Source organism: Phyllostomus discolor, chromosome 5 (genome assembly GCF_004126475.2).
Source record: "Phyllostomus discolor isolate MPI-MPIP mPhyDis1 chromosome 5, mPhyDis1.pri.v3, whole genome shotgun sequence".
Taxonomy (NCBI): domain Eukaryota; kingdom Metazoa; phylum Chordata; class Mammalia; order Chiroptera; family Phyllostomidae; genus Phyllostomus; species Phyllostomus discolor.
The window spans coordinates 146,660,175-146,685,353 of record NC_040907.2 but is presented as its reverse complement, the minus strand read 5'-3'; the positions used below and the strand labels follow the sequence as shown (position 1 = coordinate 146,685,353).

Sequence of the window (25,179 nt, the reverse complement as noted above, 5' to 3'; positions counted from 1 at the left end):
TCATTGTTACCTGTGGCATGGCTCAGTTGGTGGGAGCATTGTCCCATAATCGAAAGGTTGAGGGTTTGGTTCCTGGTCGGGCACATGCCTGGGTTGCAGATTTGATCCCCTGGGGGGTACAGACGACCCCTGGTCTGGGCACATACAGGAGGTGACCAATTGATGTTTCTCTCTCTCCCTTCCTCTCTCTCCCTTCCTCTCTAAAAGCAATGAAAAAATGTTCTTGGGTGAGGATGAAAAAAAACAAACTTGGTCATCAGGCAAAGTGATGCCAGTCTAGAAACAAAATTTCAAAGTGAAATCTTTCATACCTCTTTTTACTGCCTTTTCTCTCCTCTCCTATGGCATCTCTCTCTTTGGTCTCTCAAACGCCCTTGCAGATTTCCTGATGGTCAACAATAACTCAGTTCACACCCCATTCTCAAAATACTAGGTGTTAAGAAACATTCTATTAAATTAATTGCAGGTTGGAATTGCCAAAAAACACCAGTCAAATTGAACAACTTTTAAAAGCCAAAGAAAACCTTAACTTTATTAAACTCTAAATAAGTTTTTCAATGGGCTGCTCTCTTTTTGACACTTCTTAGGAGGATGGTTTGTTTACCAGCAGAGGAATGAAGTTCACAACAACTGCGGCATCGAGATATACTACCAGACAGACATGCAGAACACCTCGGAGAACATGTTTCTGGAGCTCTTCTGTCAGATCATCTCTGAGCCTTGCTTCAACACCCTGCGCACCAAGGAGCAGCTGGGTGAGAGGGAAGTGGGGGAGAGCAGGTACCATAGACCTTGAGGAACAACCACTGTCCTTAAAGAACATTCTCCACATGTTAGGTGCCCTGGCATGTTGCTTCAGGCATCCTCTGTACAGAAGGATTTGTGAAAACCTTGTTAATGGGGAATCACTTCTAAAAGATAAGCAATTAATATCTTATGGACATTAAAGCAGTTCTCAAGGAGATGACACTGTGTTTACATCACATACATGTCAATAAAGAGGGCATTTCGGGGAGAGGGGCAGGCTGTTATGGGCGGCCTGCCCATAGGTGGGAAGCAGGCCATCCAGAGAAGCTTAGATTCAGTCAACTTTGGGTTCCCTGAGAGTGCAGGCACTTCCTCTTCCACATCTTTGTATCCCCAGCTTGAGGCACGCAGAAGGTACTCACTGTTTGTTGAGGAAATGTTTCAGGCAGAGTTTTAGGCACTATTAAAAGGCTTGAAGAGCCTAGCAGTTTTGTTCAATGAGAAAAAAAGAAGAAGAAGGCCCAGTAATGACTGGGAAGAACCAGTGAAAAAGGATTTGGGTGACTCTCTCCAAGTACCAATCTTTTTTAAACAACCACCATGGTAGATGCTGGACCATGAAAACAGATGTTATGGCTGGTCCTTCCTTTCAAGGAGCTCACAATGTAATCAGAAATCAGACCTGTAAAGGAATAATTATAGTTATAGTACTGGGTGATTTAAGCTTTGTCTATACTGTAAAGAGTTTCTTTCTCACAAGTGGGACCCAGACACCACGGCTGTCAGAGGTGTGGTCCAGGGCAGAGCAGCTGAAGGAGGCAGACCACCAGCTTGGCTTAGAAAAGGTGTTGAGCTGACACAGTGTCAGTGGAAATATGGCCTTCAATCACTCGTTCTCTAGAGATTTATAGTCTGCATGGAGTTGGTCCAGGAATGGGTTACCTCTCGGGAAATGTAATAGCAGAGGCAAGCCCACATAAGGAACTTGGTTGTGAAAGGAAACAGTGCTAGGACCAGCTCAGGGGTGAGAATGCGCCCAGTGTTTCTTGGGGATGGGAATAACTTTAACACAGATGGAAGGGGATTAACCAGCAGATAATTAGGAGTTATGGGATGTTGAGTTTGAATGATGAATAGGGTTTGTTTGCTTGTTTTTTTAAGAAGAAAAAGTTATCTCCAACTTTCTGACTATTCTTTAAAGAGATCCTTTGCTCTGTCCTTAGGACCTGAGGATATCCTAATTGCTCATGTTTCTTCAGAGGTTAATAACATAAAGCCCTAAAGTAGATTTTATTTGCTATAATTTTCTGAAGATTAAAAGGGACCTGAGTCTCAAATGCCGAGGTCCTGACCGGCTGCTATGTATGTTTCAGGCTACATCGTCTTCAGCGGCCCACGTCGAGCCAACGGCATACAGGGCTTACGCTTCATCATCCAGTCGGAAAAGCCCCCGCACTACCTGGAAAGCAGAGTGGAAGCTTTCTTAATCACCATGGAGAAGTCCATAGAGGACATGACAGAAGAGGCCTTCCAAAAACACATTCAAGCGTTAGCAATTCGTCGACTAGACAAACCAAAGAAACTGTCTGCAGAGTGTGCTAAATACTGGGGGGAAATCATCTCCCAGCAATACAATTTCGACAGAGGTAAGGCAAAGTTAGGGCCCCAGCATTCATGGCATGTAAGTGTGACATTTAAGGACATCGAGGCCATTCTACAACATGGTGTTCATTTTGTAGGTGACGGTCTCATGCTGATTTGGGAGGGGGCTGGGGGCACAGCACTGCTCAAGAAGCATTATTTAACATGACTCTTTTCTATTAGAAATTCTATCTTTCATTTTTTTCTTCTTCAAAACTAGAACTAGACCTGCCTGTATCTCATAATAATTTACTAATAATGAATCTTATTTTACTTTTTGTGTTCGATCACTGTGCCCCCGAGGCTCTGCGCATAAAAGTGTAGGTGTCTATTTCCCTTAACATTAAAAAAAAGGAAAAATTTGCGGGTTTAACTCTCTTGACACAGGAGTCAGGGCTCCTGTAATTTTCCTGGCAGTTGTATTCACTATTAATGTAGTATATACCGCTTACTGAGCATTTGACATGTGCCCTAGCTATGTGTAATTGTTATTTATCATTTTTCTTAGTTCTCACTACAGCCCCATGATGTAGTTACTGTACCCTAATTCCAGATGAGAAACTGAGGCTCAGGAAAGTGGAAGTGAGTGGCCCAAGGTCCAACAGCTCATTTGTAGAAAGACAGGATATCCTCTTAACTTTCTACTTGAAATTTATTCCCTGACTACTTGTAGGAGTAGATATTCACTTAAAAATATGAATACTTAGCCCTGGCTGGTATGACTCAGTGGATTGAGTGCTGGCTTGCAAGTCAAAGGATTACTGGTTAAATTCACAGTCAGGGCACATGCCTGGGTTGTGGGCCAGGTCCCCAGTAGGAGGCATGCAAGAGGCAACCACACATTGATGCTTCTCTTCCTCTCATTCTTCCTCCATTCCCCTCTCCAAAAATAAATAAATAAAATCTTTTTAAAAATATATGAAGACTTAGAAGTGTTGAAGTGAAGTATACTGTCACTTCATGTATTTTGGGCTACTTAAAATGGGATTATTAGTAAATCACTATATGATTACTTTTTCAGATAATATAGAAGTTGCATATTTAAAGACACTTACCAAGGACGATATCATCAAATTCTACAAGGTAAATTCAACTCATATATTTAGAGTGTGACTGACAAGGAAATATTGTATGTGCTGTGATATGTGTTAGTTGCTGCTTTGAACTGTTCAGGCAGGATTTATGAAGGTGTTTTTATCGATGTGAGTATTTTTGACACATATTACTGTTAGAAAAAAGAGACAGTTCATATTGAACCCATACTGTTTTCTTCTCCCTCTGGACCGGGGGCTGGGATGGCCCTTCCTGGCTTCTGGATCCGACGGTTTATGCTGCTTTTTGGTTTCTTCTCTCTGTTCCCCACCGCAGCCCACGAATACCATTGCTGAGTTTGTTTGGTGGGAAGGAAGAGCGGTGAAAACAGACAGAACTTGAGAATTAGATTATTCTCTAATCTCTGACAACTGTAAATTGTCTTCACCCATTTAGGTGCCACAGTGGCTGCTTCTTTACATAAATGGTTGCTCACCTCTGAACTGTGTTTAGGGATCTTAGGAGTTTTGAATGCCTGTGCTCATAGAGAAAGTTTATCCAGAGGAAAGAGAGGCACCACCACTATTCAAGTTTTCCCAGGACAGCCTTAAGAGGTTAGCACATCTAAATTTTCCCCACCTGTAACAAAATTCTAAGGAGGGTAGCAAAAATTTTGTTAAGTGGTTATATAGTGTGTGGTAAGCTTGCTGAGTGTAGAAATTAAGTTTTTACTGCAATAGAGTTGCATTATAAGTGTTACATATGTTTTTTGTAATATATTAGGACCTCTGAGTAAAATACTTTTATGTCTACTTTGCAGGATAAAGAGCAAAGTTACAGTCTGTAATTAATTACTATAGAACCTTAGAAATATATCCCAGCTAGGGTTCTAGCCACTTCTCTGGGTTCACATCTGATGTATTAGGTGCTAATAGTTTAGTCAGGAACTCAGCCCCACCCTTTGCTAATGTCTCTGGGGGAGAGAAATCATCTACTTTACAATGTCGTTTTTCAGGGATGTATTGTAACTAACAACACAAGAGTCAGTACACGCAGTTCTCGTGAGAATGACTTTGTGAAATTACTTGTACAGTGAAGGCTAATCACATTTTTCTCCCGTGTCAGAGTTTGCACACCCACATACTCACCAGTGTTGGTGCCGTGTGGGAGGGTGAGGGGAGGGAAGTGTCCTGACTTGGAGGTGACCTTGCACTGTCGGCGGTCATTTACACTTGCTCCCCCAACCCCCTGCGTAACTACACGGCTGCTGTTCTGTCTGTACAAACAAGTATTTATAAGGCCAGTAATGCCTGCACAATATGAAAAAGGAGACAATACAATTTTAGGTTCAAAATTTGACAGTAAAAGTCAATATTATGAATGTTCCTTTTTGTAGCAATGAGATTTAAGGTTTTTGGCCATGGAGGTGGCTGGGTAAGTTATTTTCTTTACCTCACAATTCCCTTTGCATTGTGTGAAGGAAGACAGGAGTGCCGTCTAACCTGCTCTAGCTCTTTTGCTGTAACAGTCTTGAAAATATTAATGTATTTTGGTAAGGGGGCAGGCTACATATGTGTGTGCGCTCAGAGGGTGTACGGGAGACCTCCGCCTTCCACTCAGCTTTGCTGGGGACCTGAAACTGCTTTTAAAAATAAAATTATTAAAATATAGATGTAAAATATATATATATATTTTGTTAATAAAAATATGTAAAACAAAATTTTGATATGAAATATAACCCCAGGTAATCTCTGTGTAGAATAGAGTTCCAACCTGCGGCCCAACACAAATCATAACTTACTTAAAACATTATGAGATTTTTTTAGTGATTACCTATCACAACGTATTCACTGCGTGGCCCAGGGACGGGAAACAGTTGGACAGCCCAGGTAGAGGAGGAGAGAGCTACACAGTGGGGCTGCTGGGGGCCGGGTTAGGTGCAGCAGCGGAGTGCACAGGTCCACTGCGCTTCCCTTGCCTAGACGGGGCCCTGCCAGGAGCTGCCAGCCTCACTCGCTGGTCTCAGCTCCCCCAGAGGTCCTTTCGCCTGTGGGAGCCGCAGCAGGAACGCGCGTGGCCTCTGAACACAGACTGGGGGTTCGGCGCCACCAGCGACTAGCTAGCTCTGTGGCCTCAGCCAAGTTGCTTAAACTTCTAAGCCTCCATTTCCTTATTTACAAAATAGGGAATCGTTGGAGTATTGGTTGAAATGAGGTGTGATTGGCACTTAGTGCTATTTAATAAATAGTCTCTATTGTTCTCTTTATTAGTAATACTGAGTCCTGGGGTTTTTTAATGTTTTAATCAGAATGGGTTAAATTAGAATATATTTTCTTCCTTGATGTTATAAGTTTTTGTTGTGTTTATTTGCTACTTTAGACTGTTAAGCTCTGTGATCTGTTCAAATCACCTACAGAAGATCTCTTTGGCTTCTAAGACATTTATTTTAAGGCATAACTTCTTATGTGTGTTCAAAAGAATGAAGTCCTAAGATAATGCACTGTAATGTTTCCAAAAGAAATGAAGATTTGTCTTCCTTCCACTAATTTTATTATTCATTTAAAATCATAAGTAGTATCTGAGTATTGAATCTGTGAAAACAGCAGTTAGACTGAATTTTTCTTGTCTAAAAATGTATTTATTACTGAGCTTAAGCTAAATCTTAAACAACGTCTCCCTAGCTATGTTCCGTAGTGCACTAGTGATCTGCAAGATATTAAGAGGGGAACCTAGAACAAGTTTCATGATCATGTAACTTTGGAAATGACTACACTCTTTTTTTTTTTTTTAAAGACTTTATCTATTTTTAGAGAGGGAAGGGAGGGAGGGAGGGGGGAGAGGGAGAGAGAGAGAGAGAGAGAGAAACATCAATGTGCAGTTGCTGGGGGTTATGGCCTGCAACCCAGGAATGTACCCTGGCTGGGAATCGAACCTGGGACACTTTGGAAATGACTACACTCTTTATTCCTGTTCTCGGAGAATCCAGAGTGTGTTAGCATTTTAAAGGTTCTCAGAAGCCCCGCAGTAAAAACTTCTGTAGCCCAGCACCTGTTCAGTGTTGATTGGCAGGACATTTCCTGTACCAATTTCACCATGGGCCCTCTATTTTTTAACTGAATGTCTGTAAGTATCTCCTGCGACTCATGATCCTTAGAATACATTTTGCAAGAAAATGCAGTTGGTTGGTGGTTGGTTTTTTAAAAAATGGGGATTGTGCACAGTTGGTCAGGAAGTTGAGAACAGCCTGAAAGTGAAGAGAGTATTCTTCTGTCTACTGATACAGGTTGATAAGAAGGTTATGAAGGTTTGGGTGAAAAACGATCAAGAATAGGTCTTTGGAAGTGAACTTTTTATTCCATAATTGTAGTAAGATGCTCTCAAATGAAGTGCTCCATGTTACTGGAGGCAGACCTGGGCTGACCTCCTGAAAGAACCTGGAGAGGCCAGAGCACACCTGTGGGAGGATCTGGGCTGTTCTTCCCACTGCAGGGAGCCATGGTTAGGTGTGCTGTGCGGCATCGGCAGGGTTTCTGTGGCAACTGCACCAGGCCCAGCTCACAATAACTGCCCCACAAATAACCATTGGGTTGATGTGGCTTCGCCGATGATCTCCTCCTCTGAGGATACAAAACATTACTTCTGGCTGAGGCATTGGGGGAAGCTTTATCACAGCTTGTGTTTTCCCTTCACAAAAGGCAGATAAAGCTCCAGTATTAAGGAAAAGGCGAAGAGATACTCCCCACAGGACCTGTCTGCCAACTGACCACTCCTGGTGTTCGTGGAAGTAGCTCAGGGGAATCCCTCAAAGCCGTGTGGCGGAACGGAGAGAGCAGCAGGCCTCCCTCCTGGTGCCATCCCTTACAAGCTGTGGGATGCCAGCACGTCATTACACCTCTCCATGTTTTAGAGTTTGTGTCTCTAAAATAGCAGCCATCAAGGTGCTTGGCTTACAGAGACTCGAGTGAGCTGACGTAGGAGAGCACGTGATAGATACAAGGCAGAGCCCAGTAGATATTGGCTTCCTTCCCTCTTGGTAGATGAGGAACCACAGCAGTGACCCGATGCAGAGTGTGAGAGGATTCTCAGGGGAGCTGGCCTTGTGGCCCTCCCCTGGCCAGGCTCAGGCCACTGTCCCAGCCCCGTGCCCCAGCGGGTGCCGGGCTGGGTTTGCCATCCCAGCCCCGCGCTTGCTGAGCACAGCACTCAGTCTCCTCGGACTCATTCTTCGCCTTTGTAACGTGGGGTGAAGAATAATTCCTGCTTAATCTTCGTAAAGCTTAAATGAAATACTGTAAGTGTTGGGACAGAAAGGAAGCATCTTTTCTGTTTCTGCTGAGGGCTGATTCCTCGCTGTCGAAAGAGAGCAGCTTTCCATTCCTTAGTGGGGCAAAAGGGTAACTTTGCCCTTCTTCCTGCCTAGGAAATGTTGGCAGTAGATGCCCCGAGGAGACATAAGGTATCTGTCCACGTTCTTGCCAGAGAAATGGATTCTTGTAAGTATTGAATGTTGACTTTTTTAAAAAACGTATATTTTTAGACACATGATAGCTGTCCCTGGTCATAGCCGCAGCTTGCAGAGCAGCAGGAAGGAGAAAGGTGCAGAAGGGGGGCTACCTGGAGACAGGACCTGCGCTAACAAAACGGAAATAAGGGGAAGGGCAATGAGGCAGCAAAGGAGAGAGCCACGCCAGATGGCGCGTGCCCGGCCGGCCGGCCGCAGCTGGGAAAACACAGCTGGCTGCTGGTAGGGCATCCCCGGAGAAGCTGTATGGAACACTGGGCGTGTGGGGGAGGGCGAGGAGTCTACCTGTTCAATCCCGCCTGTCTCCTGTCTCTGACTGCCAAGGTCTGCCCCATAACCATTCACTCCGTGGCCTTCTGCGTTGTTGTGGTGGCCAGAGCTTCGGGGTCCAGTGAGGTCAGGTGTGGGCACTGAAATTGCTGCTGCCAAGGCTTTAGTAACCATGGTAACAGCATGAGCCACCATTGGCAACACTCCAGACAGGAGGCAGGACTAGCAGTCAGGGCCGTGGGGGACAGGCATCCTGAGAAGATACGAGAAGTACATGAAACCAGGTCTGGTACAATTTTTAATGAGTTGAGTCTGGTTTCACTTTTTTTTTGAAAGTTGCTCTTGTGTGCTAGTATCGATGAATGCAAAGCATTAACCCCTTCATTTTCTTATAGGTCCTGTGGTTGGAGAGTTCCCATGTCAAAATGATATAAATTTGTCACAAGCACCAGCCTTGCCACATGTAAGAAATGTAAATGTTATGTTAGCTTGCACTGTTAAAGGACTTACTGTTTAGAAGGAGCTTGTTCACCAGAACACGTAAGACCTAGAGGTTTCGGGTCACCAGGTTTCGAGCCTCTGCTGAAGGTCTCCCTAAAGGCCGGGCCCCTGTTCTTTCTGACAGCTCCCAGAGCTCAGACCTTCTCAGCGGCACAGAGACTGAGTCTGTGACCTTGTGTGTCTTTGTTTCTAGCTTGAACAGTGTGTTACTCTGCCCCGAGCCCTCTGCAGCCACTAATATCCTCAGCCCTTTCCACAATGCCTGCATATTTTAATCATCTGGAAAGGTTGGCATTTAATTGTAGGAGCAGGAAAGCTGGCCATGTAACCAGGCGTTGCTGGGTGGGCACACCACCCACTCTGGCACACCACCCACTTCTGCAGAAGACTTGGTGCCGAGCCCTTAGTGTGCAGCCCTGTGCACCCCGAGGAGAACCAAGGGTCCCATCAGGGACCTTACTGTAGGACCCTCTGGCCCTGCTGATCCGGGTGGAAAGGTCAGCAGATCATAATACATGGGGTAGAAACTAGTGTGTATGAAAAACAAAAAGAAAAGGAAAATGTCTTTGTCCTATTCAGTCTGCTTTTTAGTTTAAATACACTAAGAGGAAACCTTTTCTTTGCAGCCTGAAGTGATTCAGAACATGACCGAGTTCAAGCGTGGTTTGCCGCTGTTTCCCCTCGTGAAGCCGCATATTAACTTCATGGCTGCCAAACTCTGAAGATGCCCGCGGGCGGCAGCGAGCACGAGCACGGGCTCCCGGCCCTCCCAGGGCCTCGGGAACTGTCTGGGCCACTTGAACGGTTTCTGGTTCACTAGTAGAGACACAAACGGAAAAAGAGATGTTGTCAGATGTTATTATGTAGAAATATTAAAATCCAAAGTAATTAAATTACAAAATCTAATAGATGTAGAATATTTTTAAAATACATGCCTCTTAAATATTTTAAAAGTTTTTTTCATTACTAAGAAAAATTTCCCTTATATAACAATACTTAAAATGATGAATGATATTCCTATAGACTCTTCCTTCCCTATTCTGTAAAATAGTTACTTGTTAGAAGAAAATGTTACCTTTTTTAAAAAGCCTCCTAGGTTGACAGGAAAGGCTTCCCAGCCTTTAGAAGGACGGGCTTCCCGCAAGGAAGCCGGTCTTTTTAAAAACCGACCCTCACGTTTGCTTTCTACTTGATGGTCTCATGTAAATCAACAGAGAACATACATTTGGCACATGAAGAACAAAGTAATGTAATTTTCTTTTACTAGTGAAATTGCTGATTATAAGGCATGGTTTTAACCTTTTTATAAAATTCGAACATGTTTTTTATTCAAACTAGTTCTGGAAAACCCTAGAACGCCCTACTTATTTGTAGTACTAGAAATACACACTTACCTTACATCAGTTTTGTCCCAAATTGAATTTCTCAGGATTACTATGATTCGTTTCTTTCTGATTGAATTCTATCCACATTCTTATTGTCGTTAGTTGGTTTGCAGTGGCGTCCATCGGTCTCACGTCCCCCATCAGCAGGTCACTGCGTGCGGCGAGCACGGCCGGGGCGACCTCGGGCCACGCCGCAGGCCACCGCCGCTCGTGTGACATGCTTTCCCAGCGTCAGCTCCCGCAGACCCTGCCGCGGCATCCTGCCTCTAGGCGTGGTGTGTCCACGAGCCGAGATATCGGCCCCACGGTGAATTCAAAAGGCAACAAGTACAAAGCCACTTTTTTGGAGGTATAAAAAAAAAATAAAACCTTCAAATAGCATGATCTCCATAAGACTCTAAAATCCATATTTACTACCAGTCTAATAGTGCTGTAAGTATTAAGTTATTTTTTTTTAAATATATAATTATAAACATACACACACGATGACTAGAGTGGACTTTAAAAAAATATTTTTTCCCATGAGATACTATTTTAGATGAAATCGTTCCTATAGATTTAACAGCTGTTTTGAAGTATTTACTGCTATTAAAGCTTCGAGAGAAATTGTGCCTAGACTCCCACATACGGGCACTAGTAACAGTAAGTGGCCCCGCTGTCCACTAACTCAGGCAAAGGGAAGAGTGGCGTTTTCAAGTGACGTTGTACCTCCCTACGAGTTGATTTGCTAGGATTTCTCTCTGTAGAGTCATGTCTTTTCACATCTTAAGTTTTCACATTTGCCATTTTCCACATAATCTAAATTTGGGGCAAGAATGATATAATCACAGCTGCGGAGGCTGCTTTTGAAAGCGGGGCTCCATTTCTATCACATAAATGTGGTGCTGTAACTGTCTTTTTATCCCTGCCTTGGAGAGCTTCCGTGTGTGAAGCCCGTCTTCGCCCGTCAGAAGGTGCGTGAGTCATCACTTCCTTCTGCTTTTATGCATTTGTAGACTATGCATCTTTTCATCAAACTGCAAATATACACGAGATGGATCTAAAATTAGTCCTGGGTGTTCAGATCACCACTGTACGAGTAAATAATCCACTCACCTTTTCTGTGGAAAATTATGTGCTATTGAGTAACTTTTAGCTCTTTTTTAAAAAAAAATGAGTGAAATTCAACAGTTATTTTTTTGAGCAAGTCACACGAAGAAATCTGAAAGGAATGGCACGTGGTCTTCCAGGGACCTGGGATTGTTCGCCGTGCTCCAGCGTTGGCTGCTGTCCAGGCCGGATGTTGAGCCGCTGGTGGATCACTCAGGCATACCAATGGACTCATCCCGATGGGTCCGAGCTGCAGTCCATGAGCAATAACAGACTACCCCGGAGACGGCTACCTACTCAGTGCTTAGGAGAGGAGATTTGTGAAACCAACTAAGTTGTTAGCTCCCTGTGACATTTAGAAAAGTCTTCTTTTCGACTAGTTGATTTGGAAGAGAGAGCATGTGACACAGCCAGTGTGGTGGAGTGCTAGGGTAATCCTGTTTACAATAAATCGCCTGAATTTAACCTCTGGAGTTTGCATGTGTATTATTTTTACACTTTTTCGGTGGTCAATCATCAAACCTACTTCTTAGCATCCTACTTCTCAACATCCTGATTGAACAATGATTCTTGGTTTCATTGTCCCTAATACAGAAAGCAGCAAATTTTTAGTTTTAAGTGTATCTGGGCAGCAATAATTTAGTCAGACAAATGGGTCGATTTCACATTCCTAAGAGTAGATCGCTTCTGTAAAACAGGAGTCTTGGTGTGAGAGGCAGAACTCCTTGCTGTGAGTATTGTCACTGACACCAACCCCAGGAAGATCTGTCCCTGGCATTACACGGGGAAAAAAATTAAAGGGGCAGAAAAAGAAAAATTTCTCTACAGCTAGACTTTGCATCTTCTTCCCACACCTCCGGCCGAGGGTCAGACAGATGTCCTGTCCATCGCTGGTCTCTGGCTCCCTGCCAGGGTGACCTTTCCACTCTTGTGATTGCCGGCTGGCTGACAGGCATTTCAGGAGGACATCCTCTTGGGCCTCAGTTTCCAGCCTGGGGCAGGGGTGCAGCCCACACAGCATTGTCCTCTGGGTGGTACAGCAGCCCCAGCCAGCGGCCCAGAACAACCCAGGTTTTATGGCCCGGGGCAGTTTGTCCCTCTCACCGTGGTGGCAGTAATCACCTGGTCCCCTTCTCGAATTCTTTAATACAGCTGCTGGGAATGTTTATATTTATGGTGAAAATCAAAGACTCTCCTGGACTTATCTCCCTTTTGTGAGGGTGGTTCCTGCTCTCCTCACCCTCCCCCAGCAGGGCCTCTGCCCAGGTGGGCCTACGTCCCTATCCTGTGCTGCCTACCGAATGCAGTTCACTTGTCCTCGCCAGCGTGAGCATTGTGCACTCCATAGTTTCTTGTAGCAACACTTAGGGTAATATCACATTGCTACTCTCTCATCCAAGTCCAATTCCTCAAAGATACTACAGCGTTTTGGACAGCTCACACCCTAAATCAACATTAATGTTATGAAGTGCTTTGCAGATCATAGACGGTCCACAATAATCTTTGATGTGGGAGGACTGTGGTTAAAATTATCGTCCTCCCAAGTTTTCGGAGGTGCAAACAGGCTGAGGAAGACTAACCCGGTTGTCCAGGACTGTGCAAGGAGCACAGACTCGCACCTCCGCTCAGCTCTTTAAACTGCACATTTCGTTGTTCCACGTGGATTTCCTGCAATAATAAGTTCCAAGTCCATTAGTGCACGTTTGGGACAGAGCAGAAAGGCAGGTGCTTTTACATTTGTTTGACACTTTGCCTTTTACATTTGCCTTTTTTACACCATATTAATCTCGAAACCTTTGCTTATTTTGGAAGGAGTGGGCCTGGATTTCAGAATCTGTGTGCCTCTTCTCGGGGCCACTGTCATTTCTACTCTGCTGGGCTGCCCTGTGGCCAGTTACCACCACTGCCCGGTGGATCTCCCTCCCCACTGGGGCTAATCCAGACCCTCCTGATCTGCTCATCCCTAAACCAGTGCAAGCTCTCCCTGTCGCCCCTGCAGTGGCGAGAGTATCTGGAGCCCTTCAAGAAATTTAAAGAAGGAATGTGAAGAGTCAAGTTAACCCCTGACCCCACGACTCGGAGACAGCCACATTCGTGTGCTGTTTCTTTCCAGTCTCTCTCCTGTGCACGCAGAATGGGGCCCTGTGTTCGGCATGGCAACTTTCCCTTCAGGATTCCACCCATAATGAGGATTCTCCACATGGATACTCCTGGGAAAAAGTGTGATTTGTTGGTGTTTGGGCGTGTTTGGTGCCAATTATACTGTAGTTTGGTTATTGAATCTTTGTGGAATATTTAGGGTGTTTTCAAGCTTTGTTCTATGAGAAAACTCCTTGTGTAGAGTATGTGTGTGATCTTCTGGTTATTTTGTTAAATTGTTGGGTTCTGGAATATGAATATATCATTTGATTTTTTATTTTGAATTTTAATATACAGAGTTCTGAAAGTAGTGCAATGAGTTCCCATACACCTTTCACCCAGTATTCACCTTGCTCCCTCCCTTTTTTTAAAAATCCTTACATGAGGAATGCTTCCCAACCAGGTATTGATCCTACAACCCAGGTATATGCCCTGACCAGGAATCGAACCCTCAACCTTGTGGTGTACAGCATGACACTCCAACCAACTGAGCCACCTGGCCAGGGCCCTCCCTCTCTCTTTTAAGTAGGTTGCAGACCTCATGACTCCTTCTAAAACATCATTAAGTATCTCCCAGTAACAAAGTCACTGTGTAGTTAGGAATTTGTACTCACCCAAAGGGAGGTCTGGCCATTGTCCCCTTTGTCTTTGTTTAGACACTATATACCAGTTAATTTGACAACATAGATGAAATAGATAAATTTCTTGAAAGACACAAATTACCAAAACAGGCATGAAAAGAAATAAAACGTTTAAATATTCCCTTAGCTACAGGTTCCAGCACAAATAATGCCCCTGCTTTTTATTACAAAATCCTTCATTGGAAAATCATAAGAATGTAATTCTGTAACTTAACAATATCACACTTAAGCACAACATATGACATTTTAGGCAAAATGTTCAAATTAAAACTATAAATTATTATACCCCTACTATTACCCTACCTACCAACCATATTCAAGCAGGCATTACTTCTGCCGTATTTAAGAAATTGAATTACTACCCAGAAAGTTCCAAGCCCAGATGGCTTCACCGGTAAGTTCTATCAAATGTTTAAAGATAAAATGATGCCAATCTTATATATCAATATTTTAGAAAACAGAAGAGAACTGTATTTATGAGGCCAGCATTACCCTTATACCAAAATCAGACAAAGCTATTTCCAGGAAAGAAAGCACCAAACCTATTAGCCTTTTAAAAGCCCCCAAAGTCTTCAACAAAATATTAGCAATTTGAATCCAGTAATGTATAAAAAAATCACATATAGTTGATTTTCAAATATTATGCCAACCTTACATGATGACAAAATGGGGTTTTCCCAGGAATGTAAGGTTGGTATAATATTTGAAACTTAATTAGTGTTATTTACCATAGTCGCAGAACTAATGAGGAAAAATAATCATTTCAATAGATACAGTAAAAGCATTTACAAAGGTCATAATGAAAGCTTTCAGCAAATGGAATAGAAGGGAAGCTCCTCAACCCACTGATAACACCACATGGGAACTGGGGGTGGGCTGGGTGGAGGAGGGCAAAGTGGGGAAAATTGGGACAGCTGCAATAGAATGAACAAGAATTAAAACATGGTAAAATAGTAAACATATTGCTCCTAAAATCTGCACCAAGATGAGGATGTATGCTCTCACTATTTCTCTTCAAACTTGAACTTGAGTCCTAGTCAGCACAGTAAGGACTGGAAAGGATGAAATAAGCTGTGTAGTCACAGATGGCATGAGCACATATGAAACATTTCCCAAGGACTGCGACAATGCCCTGCTGCTAACTGAATTAGCAAGAAGGCAGGAAAGAAGTCAATATTAGCAAATGTATTGTATGTCACTATACTGTCAACAAAACTTAAGTGTAATTTTCAATAGCACTGCCAAAATATTTAGGGGTACATTTTTTAATGCGAAAAACCTGTACACTGAAAACAAAAACATCACTGAAAGACATTTTTAAAAGACCTAAGCAAAACGGTATATGCTTCATGTGTTCAGGGATCAGAAGACTGGGTTTTTAAGGTATCTGTTCTCCCCTGTTGATCTATAGATTTGAAGCAGTGCCTATGGAAATACCAGCAGATTTGGGGGGTAAATATTTACAGGCTGATTTAAAGTTATATATAATCATGCAAATTTTGAGTAGCTAAAATAATTCTGAAAAACTAGAACAAAGTGATCCTTCCTGATAGCAAGACATATAAAACTACAGTAATCAGGGTAGTGTGGCTTTGACCTAAGAATACACATATATATCAGTGGAGGAGAACAGTCCAGAAATAGAGCACCAAGTTGGTTTCAACTGATTTTTGACTTAAGTGCCGTGTAATTTGATGGGAGGAAACTAACCTTTCCAACAATCATTCAAGAACACCTGGATATCCTTACAGAAAAAGAAAACATGAACCCTTACTTCACAATATATACAAAATTAACTCAAAAAAGACTACACATATAAACATAAAAACAAACTATGAAACTTCTGTAAGAAAATGGATGAAAATCTTTTCAAAGTTTAGTAGGCAAAAATTTCTTAGCATGCAAAAGTCACTGACCATCAAAGAAAAAATGGACAAATTAAAGTTTTTCAAGTTTATACATGTCTTATCTTCAGAGGATACCGTTAAGAAAAAATGGTGAGTTGCTAACTGGGAGGAAATAATTGTAATACATAGTAAATCAGACAAAGAACATATATAAGAATACATAGGAAACTTAAAATCACAAGACAGAAATGTGGTAAAAGCGTTGAATAGATGCTTCATTAAAGGAGGTATGTATAAGCAATGGTCTGTATGTCCATGAAAAGATACCATCGTTAGCCATCAGGGAAATGGAAATTAAAGTCAACAGGGGAGGCCGTGGTCAGGAGACAGGACCAAGGGACACTGGGAAACTTTAAAGAAATTAAAGTATTTTATATTAATAAAAATGTGGAAAAAATATTTTTAAAACAACCAAAATGAGTGATATTCAATATAGACTAGAATAGCTAAAATTAGAAATACAATTCCAACTGAAAGTAGCTAGCTTCTAGCATAAAAAGTCCAACCATTGTTAATACAATGAGAACAGCTTATGCAACATCGATGTAACCTGACAGCCAACAAGAGTGGACTGGAATGTGCATGCGTGAACAACAACAACGTCACTGTACTAGTCAGCAGGGGTGGTAGACACTGTTGAGTGAGCATGTGTGCTGTGTGGCCGTTGCACTCAAAATGACTGAGCAAGTAGAGCAATGAATCTGCATCAGATTTTGTGTTAAGCTTGAACTTTTCTCCGTGGAAACTTTTCGGATGATTCAGAAGGCTGCAGCTACAGGCAGCTGGTGACTGGCAGCTTCATCACGACAATACTCCTGCTCATGCATAATGTCTCATGCAGAGATTTTTGGTGAAACATCAAATCAACCAGGTGACTCAGCTTCCCTACAGCTCAGACTTGGTGCCCCATGACTTCTGGCTTTTCCCCAAAGTAAAACCACCTTTGAAGGAAAGAGATTTCAGGCAGCTGATGAGATTCAGGAAAATACAACAGGGCAGCTGATGGCAATTGGGAGAACTGTGTGAGGTCCCAAGGTGCCTAATTTGAAGGGGACTGAGGTGTCATTGTCCTATGTACAATGTTTCTTTTATCTTCTACCTTCTTCAGGAATATGTCTATTTTTCATATTGCATGGTTGGATACTTTCTGGACAGACCATATCTCATATACATATAATGTTCTTTTTTCTTGCTATATAGTAGATAATCTTTATTGAAGCAAAGGATCATATTTTGGAGACAACCTTTGACAACTGTGAGGCATGGTAAGTTAGAAATATAGAGTTAATAATGGAAGTATTTTGTTGAAGTTCACTTTATTATTTATTTATTTTATTGTTGTTCAAATACAGTTGTCTCCATTTTCACCCCACATCAACCCCCTGCCCAACCCATCCCAGCCTCCCACCCTTGATCCTACCTCCTTTGGCTTTGTCCCCATGTCTTTCATACATGTTCCTTGGTGGACATTCCCCTAGTTTCCCTCATTATCTCTCCCCCCCCTCCCCTCTGGTTACTGTCAGTTTGTTCCTTATTTCCATGTCTCTGGTTATGTTTTGCTTGCTTGTTTGTTTTGTTGATTAGGTTCCACTTATAGGTGAGATCATATGGTATTTGTCTTTCACTGCCTGGCTTATTTCACTGATCACAATGCTCTCCAGTTCCTTCCATGCTGTCGTTAAGAGAAGGAGCTCCTTCTTTCTTTCTGCTGCATAGAATTCCATCGCGTCAGTGTACCACAGTTTTTTGTATCCACTTACTTTAGAATACAAGTGTTAATAGTTTCACTTGATGAAGTGGTTAATAGAAACAGATTTGGAGGAGAGCTTGAAATTCTGTAACTGGTTCTCAAAATGGTTTGTATAAATTAAAAGACAAGTATAAATTACATTAATTCTAAATGTACAAGACAGGATTATTAGCCAAAAGAATCCTTTAATGAAGCCTTTTATAAAGGGCATAGTATGTTTTAATGCTTACAACGATTACTTTCTAATCTGTGTTTTACAAATTTAAATTTTTATTTTTTTATTATACAAAGCTACACCTGTATATGATAGAAGTCAGCTAGCAAGTACTTATGAAAACTTGATAAGAAATACTATTTAAAAGCACAAGAGAAGAAAGCCAAGTACAGTACATCTAAAAATGAGGAAAGGATATACTACTGAGTTTCCTTTTTTCCTTTTGAAGGTTTTATTTTATTCTCATTCAAGAGAGGGGAAGAAGGGGGAGAGAGAGAGAGAGAGAGAGAGAGAGGGAGGGAGGGAGGGAGAGGGATCTGTTGCCTCCCAATCACACCCTGACTGGGGGTACAATCAACAACCTTTCGGTTCTGGGACGACGCTGCAACCCACTGAGCCACACCAGCCAGGGCTGCCGAGCTCCCTTTGATTGTAATGTTCTTGGTCTTCAGTACCATTCAAGAGAAACTAAGAATGTTATAATCAAGACAACAACTTCGAAGAAATTCAGGATATTCTTAGTGGGCATGTCGAGCCTGTTATGTTTGGTCCCGTGGGCTTTCGGGAGGTTTGCTCATCACTCGGTTCGATTGGACCCATTTTTGGAAAGCTTCAGTCTAACGTGCTAAACGTTCCCACTGACCCGCATCTCCTTTAATCTCTAACTTAAATCCTGCCGGAACAAGGAGCTGATGAATGGCATTTTCTGGTTTCCCTAATCTACCTATGAGATTATACTTCCCTTCTGGACGGCCTGGCTCCCCTATTCCTGATCTCTCCTCCTTCGCTACTTTGGAGCAAGAGGAATGCACTTCAGCTACTGGAACTCTGCTTACGGCCATCACTGCCGCTCTGATAGCTGCGTTGGCAGTCTGATTAAAGCCAGCATTTTCCATCCCTTCCATGTATTTTGTGAAGCATAGAGTCTGTCAATATATGTGTTTTGGCAAAATCCCAAAAAGTGACCAGACTGGGGCCTAGACAGAAGTTTTACTGCCTGGTTAGATTCACCAAAGCCCTTCCCTTATTATAGGTGACTAGCATCTCTGAGCCAATGTCTGAACTGTCTCAGAGTTTCTCAGACACAATGAAGTCCCTAGTTTCCCGAAACATGGAACTCATTCAACAACTTTAGGCTTTGCTTAGACCTGTTTCATGGCCAAGTGAGGTAAACTTCCACCAATGGGAGCTTTCATTTTGGCTTTCTGAACCTAAGGCTTGAGCTAGCATAGCCTCGTCTAATTAATTTTTTCAACTTGATTTACTTACTTTAGACAGGGGAAGAAAGAGAGGGAGAGAAACATCAACGTGAGACAGAAATACCAACCAGGTTGCCCTTCGTGCGCACCCCTAGGTTGCCCTAGGCATGTGCCCTGACCAGGACTCCAACCCAAGTCCTTTCTGTTTGTGATGATGCCCAACCAACCAAGATACACCAGCCAGGGCATCTCATGTAATCAATAATTAACTAAAAGTTTGGTCTTTTGGTTCTAGAACTTTTCTCTCTGGTTTTACCCTCCATGAGTACCAAGAACACAAAACTATGTACAATTACAAACAGGCCTTGAGAATGGCAAAAACTCAGCACAAACGCTCTGTTCAGACATCTGTGGCAATGAACATGGCTTCTAGCAGCCTGACAGAAGGCCCAGGGACAACAGCAGCCCCCTCCGGAGTGTGTGGCTGGGGAGCTCCAGGCCGTCAAAGAACGTACTGTTCGTTCTTGCAGGTCTGGCATCTGACCACAGGCCCCTGGCCTCCCTGTCGTAGAGCGCTGCCTCAGAAGGGTTTACAGTTGGAAACCCTTTCTTGGTCCCTTTGAGATGTCTGTGTATCTCCTACAAACTGAGTTCTTTCTCAAGGACCTAAAAGCCATTTCCTGGAAATGTTGTTATCAGGCGGGACAAGGCCTCTGTCTCTCAGCCTCTGTAGGAAGGTGAAGTCTTGGCTTGGCTAGTGGCCAGCCAGCAGACACAGCTGGCCGGATCGCTCCCACACAGCCCAGCCAGCCCTTTGGATTTTTCCCTTCAGTCCTGGCCGCTCCTATTCCATTAGCCCTCATCCTGCCTTTGAAATGCCCAGTCAGGGCTTTACAGATTGAAATAGAGCTTGGTGTCCCCTTACTACCAGCAGCTACTGAGCAAAGTTTGTTCTCATCCCTTTAATGAAGGTCCAGCTGTGTTCATCTTTGACCGCCTCAAGGTACAGACATGGCACGATCAGGTTCTGTTGGAATCTAAATTCAAATATGTGATTTCCATGCAGTGTGGACACCAACTTAGCGATATGATGGGTGCTGGGCCCGAGACGCTGGTGCGTTAGGCCAGTGGCCGGGCAAGCGTGTGGTTCGAGAATGTAATTCACGTGCTAACACTGAGCTCCTCGGTGTTGTGTCTCTGTGTAACATGTAACCTGGGGACTCGTTTTGTTCTCCAATGACCATTTTTAAACTTATTTGACCATATATGACCATTCACAACACCAAAAAGTCCTTCTGGAGATACAATATGCATGTGGACTATTTGTTTTTTGAAAAATTTTAAACTCAGTTTCAAAATTTGAATTAAAAACTAATTGAGCTTTAAAAATATTTTCTAAGATAAACCACATGGAAATTTCTGGACAGATTATACAAACAGACCAGAGGCTGCACAGTCTGCCAGAGGTTTTGTCAGTAACGTTTTGGGGACCAGAGTTCTGTCCATCAGTCTGAGCAGAGTAGTTGGGGCAGAGACCCTCTGGTCTGCAAAGCCCACCTGGCTTTTTGCCGAGGTTTACCAGCCTCTGCAGCAGGCAGTCCGACACAGAGGTGCAGCTGCTGCGTGCCACTCGTCCAGCAAGATGCCAAGCGTGTGTGTTCAGAATCAGGCCCTGTTTCCTCATTCCGAAGACAAAGGTGAAGAGGAAGGCTAAATTTTTACCAAACTGTTTTGGAATGTCCTATTTTGTTTTTTAACTTTTTAAAATCAAGTGCACAAAATGGCTTACAGCCCAATTAACTATCACAAAGGGAATGCATCTATGTAAGGGCAACTGAGGGCAAGAAACACCCTTACCCCATTCCCCTTTGTAAACACCACCTCCTCCTGTTATCCACAGGTAACCACGGTGTTTCCTAACAGTGTAGATTATTTTGGCCTGCTTTAAACTTTATGTAAATGAAAAAACTAAAATATGCATTGTTTGGGTCTGACATTATTTGTGAAAAATTACATTTATCAGATTTACCCGTTTATTGTAGCTATGGTTTTTCCACTTCTATGGTTTCCCTCCATTGTATGAGCAGATCACAATGTATTCATTCTACTATTGGAAAATGTAGCATTTGTTTTCGGTTATTTTTAAATAATGCTGCTATAAACATTCTTAAACATGTCCTTGGGTACCCACTCACGTGCATTTCTGTGTGTTCCTAGGAGTGAAATTGCTGTGTCATAAGATAGGTGTGTGTGTTTGAGGCTAGGAGATAGCACCAAACACTTTTCCAAAGTGGTCGCACCAATTCCCACTCCCACCGGCAGACTTGCAGTCAGTTGCTCACCATCGCTGGATATCCCTAGTCTTTTCAATTTTGGCCATTCTGATGGGTGTGGTTTTAGATTTAGATGTAAGTCCCTTATATTCTTAGCAAGTCCTTGATGATTTCCTGTCTGGCAGCTGTGAAAGGGCCTCTATTAAGACGACAGAATTGACCTCAGCGGACAGCTCTGTCCTTCCGGGCAGTCCTGGAGGAGGAATGATCGTCCAGTCTTCCTCAGACAGTTAGAACTTCTTCTAACTCAGTGGTTCTTAACCCTAATTGCACATTAAAATTACCTACAGATCTTTAAAAAAAATAGCGATGCCTACTTCTATCCCAGACCTGACTGAATTAGCTGCGGAGGGACCTGGGCTCTGGGGTTGTTTACAAGCACCACTGGTGATTCTAAAGGGCGGTCGGTGCCAGAACCGCTGTTGACGTTGCAAAGATAAGTTTGTCCACCAGATGGAGACAAAGCACTTCTCTCTGAAAAGGCTCCGCAGACAAAACGCCAGTCTCTGACTTTATGGCTGCAGCAACTCCAATTTATGTGATGTGCCAAGCAGGGCAAACATGTGGGAAGGCAGGTAGAATTATCTTTGGTACTGTTGCTCGCCAACCAAAGATATTCCTGCCACCACTAGGGGAAAATTCCAGAAATTAACTAAAAAAATAACATGTGGATAAAAATATGTCTTATTCACCCAATTACCTGAACTAGCATTTAGAAATATTTTCAGTTCTTGTCCTAGCTCACTTTGATAAAATAGATGGTATAAACTGACATCAAGTCTAAGAAATAAAAAAGGTTGGTGTTATTCTCTATATATGATAGAGTGTAAAATGTTGACATGAGATCCCTCCAAATAGTATGCAAATAGAAATCAGCATCGGCATGAGCAAATTATCTTAAGATATGCTCACAGGAGTTTAGGAAATATGCAGATGTAATAATGTAACTTACATTTATTCCTAACTCTGAAGCACTTGATTGGCAGCTCCCAACTTCCCTTGCTCCTGTTGCCTAGCTCTCTCACAGAAGCTCGAAAAGCTTGGTGTCTGCCCCCTTATAGCTACAGATGGTCAGTGAGATCAGGTAAAACTGCTGCGGAGGGCTCCCCTTCCAGGATGAAATGACCAAGACTTAGAACAAGAGACTTCTTTTCTCCTTTGTTCTCCCCTCTTCCCGCCCCCATCTTCTCAGGGACACAAAACTTGGAGGTAATACCACCATCCCTGTCCACGAGGGTGGTCAGTGGGGACAAAAGCCGGTATGACTAAGGAAGGCAAAGAGGACAAGCACGAGGGGGCTGGGTCCTTTCTACATGAATGTTATCTGAGGTGAAATACACAGTTTGACCTATCACCTGGTTATAGGGAGACGATTTTCAACAGAACGTCACTAGAAAAGCCAGGATGTCCCACCTGACACAGCCTGTGATTTCTCCTGGGGACCCACCAGGTCAAAGCACAGAGACCCTGCCAGGGCCCGACACACAGGTGTCAGAACAGAATAGACTCGATAAACCAAACAGCAACAGACAACAGCATTCACATCAATGCAGACCTAGTCTGAGCTTAAGGGCAGATGACACATGAAGGTATCTATCTGATTTGAAAAAGAGCTGGGAAAGAGGAAGGGATCATCTTCCTCTTCCCTTCATGTTGGTTTAGCAGAGTGGCAATTTGCTACTTTAAAGTCTTTTTTATTTTAGAGAGGGGGAAGGGAAGGAGAAAGAGAGAGAAAAACACTGATATGAGAGAGAAATATCAACTGGTTGCTTCTGCAAGTGCCCCAACCTGGGACTGAACCTGGAATACAGGTGTGTGCCCTGACCAGGAATCAAACTAATGACTTTTCACTTTGCTGGATGCCCATTCAACTGGGCCACACTGGTCAGGGCTAAAATATATTTTTTTTATTTTTACTTACTGATGGGGGGGGGGGGAGAGAGAGAGAGAGAGAGAGAGAGGGAGAGGGACTTGTTGTTCCAATTATTTATGCACTCGTAGGTTGGTTCTTGTATGTGCCCTGATGGGGATCGAACTCACAACCTTGCTGTATCAGCAGGATGCTCTCACTAGCCAGGGCTGGATCTGTCCATTTCTGGCCGAGGGGTGCTGGAGTCTCCAACTGTAGTGGTAATGGATTGGCTTATTTCTCTACTCAGCTCTGTAGATCCTTGCCTCACATTCTGGTGCTCTCTGCTCTCCGTGTTAGAGTCGTCCACATTAAGGACCGTCATGTCTTCCCAGGGCACTGACCGTGTAATGTCCCTCTTCATCTGTGACAACGTTCCTTGCACAGGCTCAGTGGCTGGAAGCCTGCCCTTTCCCACGGAGGACTTAGACCCTGAAGTCTCTCCATCCCTTCGCGAAGAACACGGACAGGCCCAGCGTGCGTGCGGCCGTTTTAGACGACCTGCTGTTACCTGCAGAGGAACAGTCAGGAGGAACCAGGCATGAAGTGTCAAGTGTCAGGGTCAGAACTCGGGGTCTTATCTGTGTCCACCTCCGCTTGCTCCACCGGTGGTCTTTCGTATTAGCTCCAAGTCTGGTCTAACAGGAAGAAACCGTTGGCTTTTCCCTTCAAGCCCCCCGAGGTCTGCCAAGGCCTGCAGTTCACCCACCAAGTCTAAGATTTTTGGACTCTCGCTGGCAACTCGCAAATGAATTTTGCCAAGTCTCGCCTGGCGCTTCGCCCACGGCAGCTCCAACAATCACCGCTGACGGAGTCCCTGGAGCCTGGCCGAAGCCACCTCCGCACGAGGACGTCCCGGTGAGGCCGCGGGCGGGGAACAGTCACCCCTGGGCAGCCCGCCGCGCTCTCCGCAGCCGTTCAGGACATCGATTCGTCACCAAAACGCCACTGAGAGAGCCAGTCACGACTTGGACTCCATCGGAAACCATTCATTCCAAGTTTGTGGGAAAAGGATTGGATCTTGTTTGGGATGCCTACCTTGCAGTCTATTTAGTATTTGGGAAAGGGGGAATTTTTTAAAATGTGTTTTTAGCTAAAAGGTGAGGCTGATTCCTGGTCATGAATCCTGGGGCCCAGGTGTGGGGCAGTAAGTAGCTGTGATGACAGAGCCACTGGGGTTCTGTGGAGTGGGGGCCCGGGCGGAGACGTCAGAGGCAGAAGGAGGGGGCGCTAGGCGGACCCTTGCTGGTTGTGCGATCACAGCCCCACCTCCTCCCACTTTCGGGGCCGCTCCACGGCGTCTGTACCAAGGACTCGGACGACTCCCAGGGGCCCATCAGCAGCACCGGCGGCTCCCTCCGGTTTAGCTGCGGCTCCAGAGGTCATTTTGTTGTTGGAGCAAATCGACCCTTCCTTTGGGGCCTGGTGTACCCAAGTTGGAAGCAATCCATCTAGAACTGAAATTGTATAAAAACAGAAGTAAAGGTGGCCTGAAAGCTGCACCTTACTTGGCCACCAGCATCTGGGGAGCCCAGTGGAGAAGGGGGCCGGCGGGTCGCACCGCTCGGTGCGCAGACTCACACGTGCTCCCGAGTTTTCAGCGCAGCCTCACTGCGCAGGGGGGAGGCTGGGCCTGGAGTCCAGAGCTTCGCGGAATGTTCATCTCCAGGGAGCCGACCTCCCGTCTTCTGCCAGTGGGGCGGGAATGCGGGCTTCCGGCCATTCAGTCTTCGGACTTCCAGGGACTCCCCGGATTTCACGCACCTGTTCCATGACAGGGACCCTGTCACCTCCAGGTCGGAGCTTCAGAGGGACCTGCAGCAGGAATGAGCCGCTTGCACTTCTGCCCCTGCCAGCTGAGGTTTCGGCTTTTCTGTGTTTGCTGAAAAGCTACCACTCC

The 25,179-nt window shown here is 44.1% G+C and overlaps 1 protein-coding gene across 4 annotated transcripts in view; it reads left to right on the top strand.

Moving 5' to 3' along the window:
- IDE (insulin degrading enzyme) overlaps positions 1–11,652 on the top strand; it is a 92,763-nt gene extending 81,111 nt beyond the window's left edge. For all 4 annotated transcript variants that reach the window (XM_036026997.1, XM_028511470.2, XM_028511471.2 and 1 more), the window contains exons 20-25: positions 588–755; positions 2,121–2,393; positions 3,410–3,471; positions 7,841–7,913; positions 8,608–8,675; positions 9,340–11,652. In XM_036026997.1, coding sequence (XP_035882890.1) covers positions 588–755; positions 2,121–2,393; positions 3,410–3,471; positions 7,841–7,913; positions 8,608–8,675; positions 9,340–9,435 — 740 coding nt within the window. In that variant the 3' untranslated portion in view covers positions 9,436–11,652. The remainder of the gene's footprint in view (positions 1–587; positions 756–2,120; positions 2,394–3,409; positions 3,472–7,840; positions 7,914–8,607; positions 8,676–9,339) is intronic.
- The last annotated feature ends 13,527 nt before the right edge of the window (positions 11,653–25,179 follow it).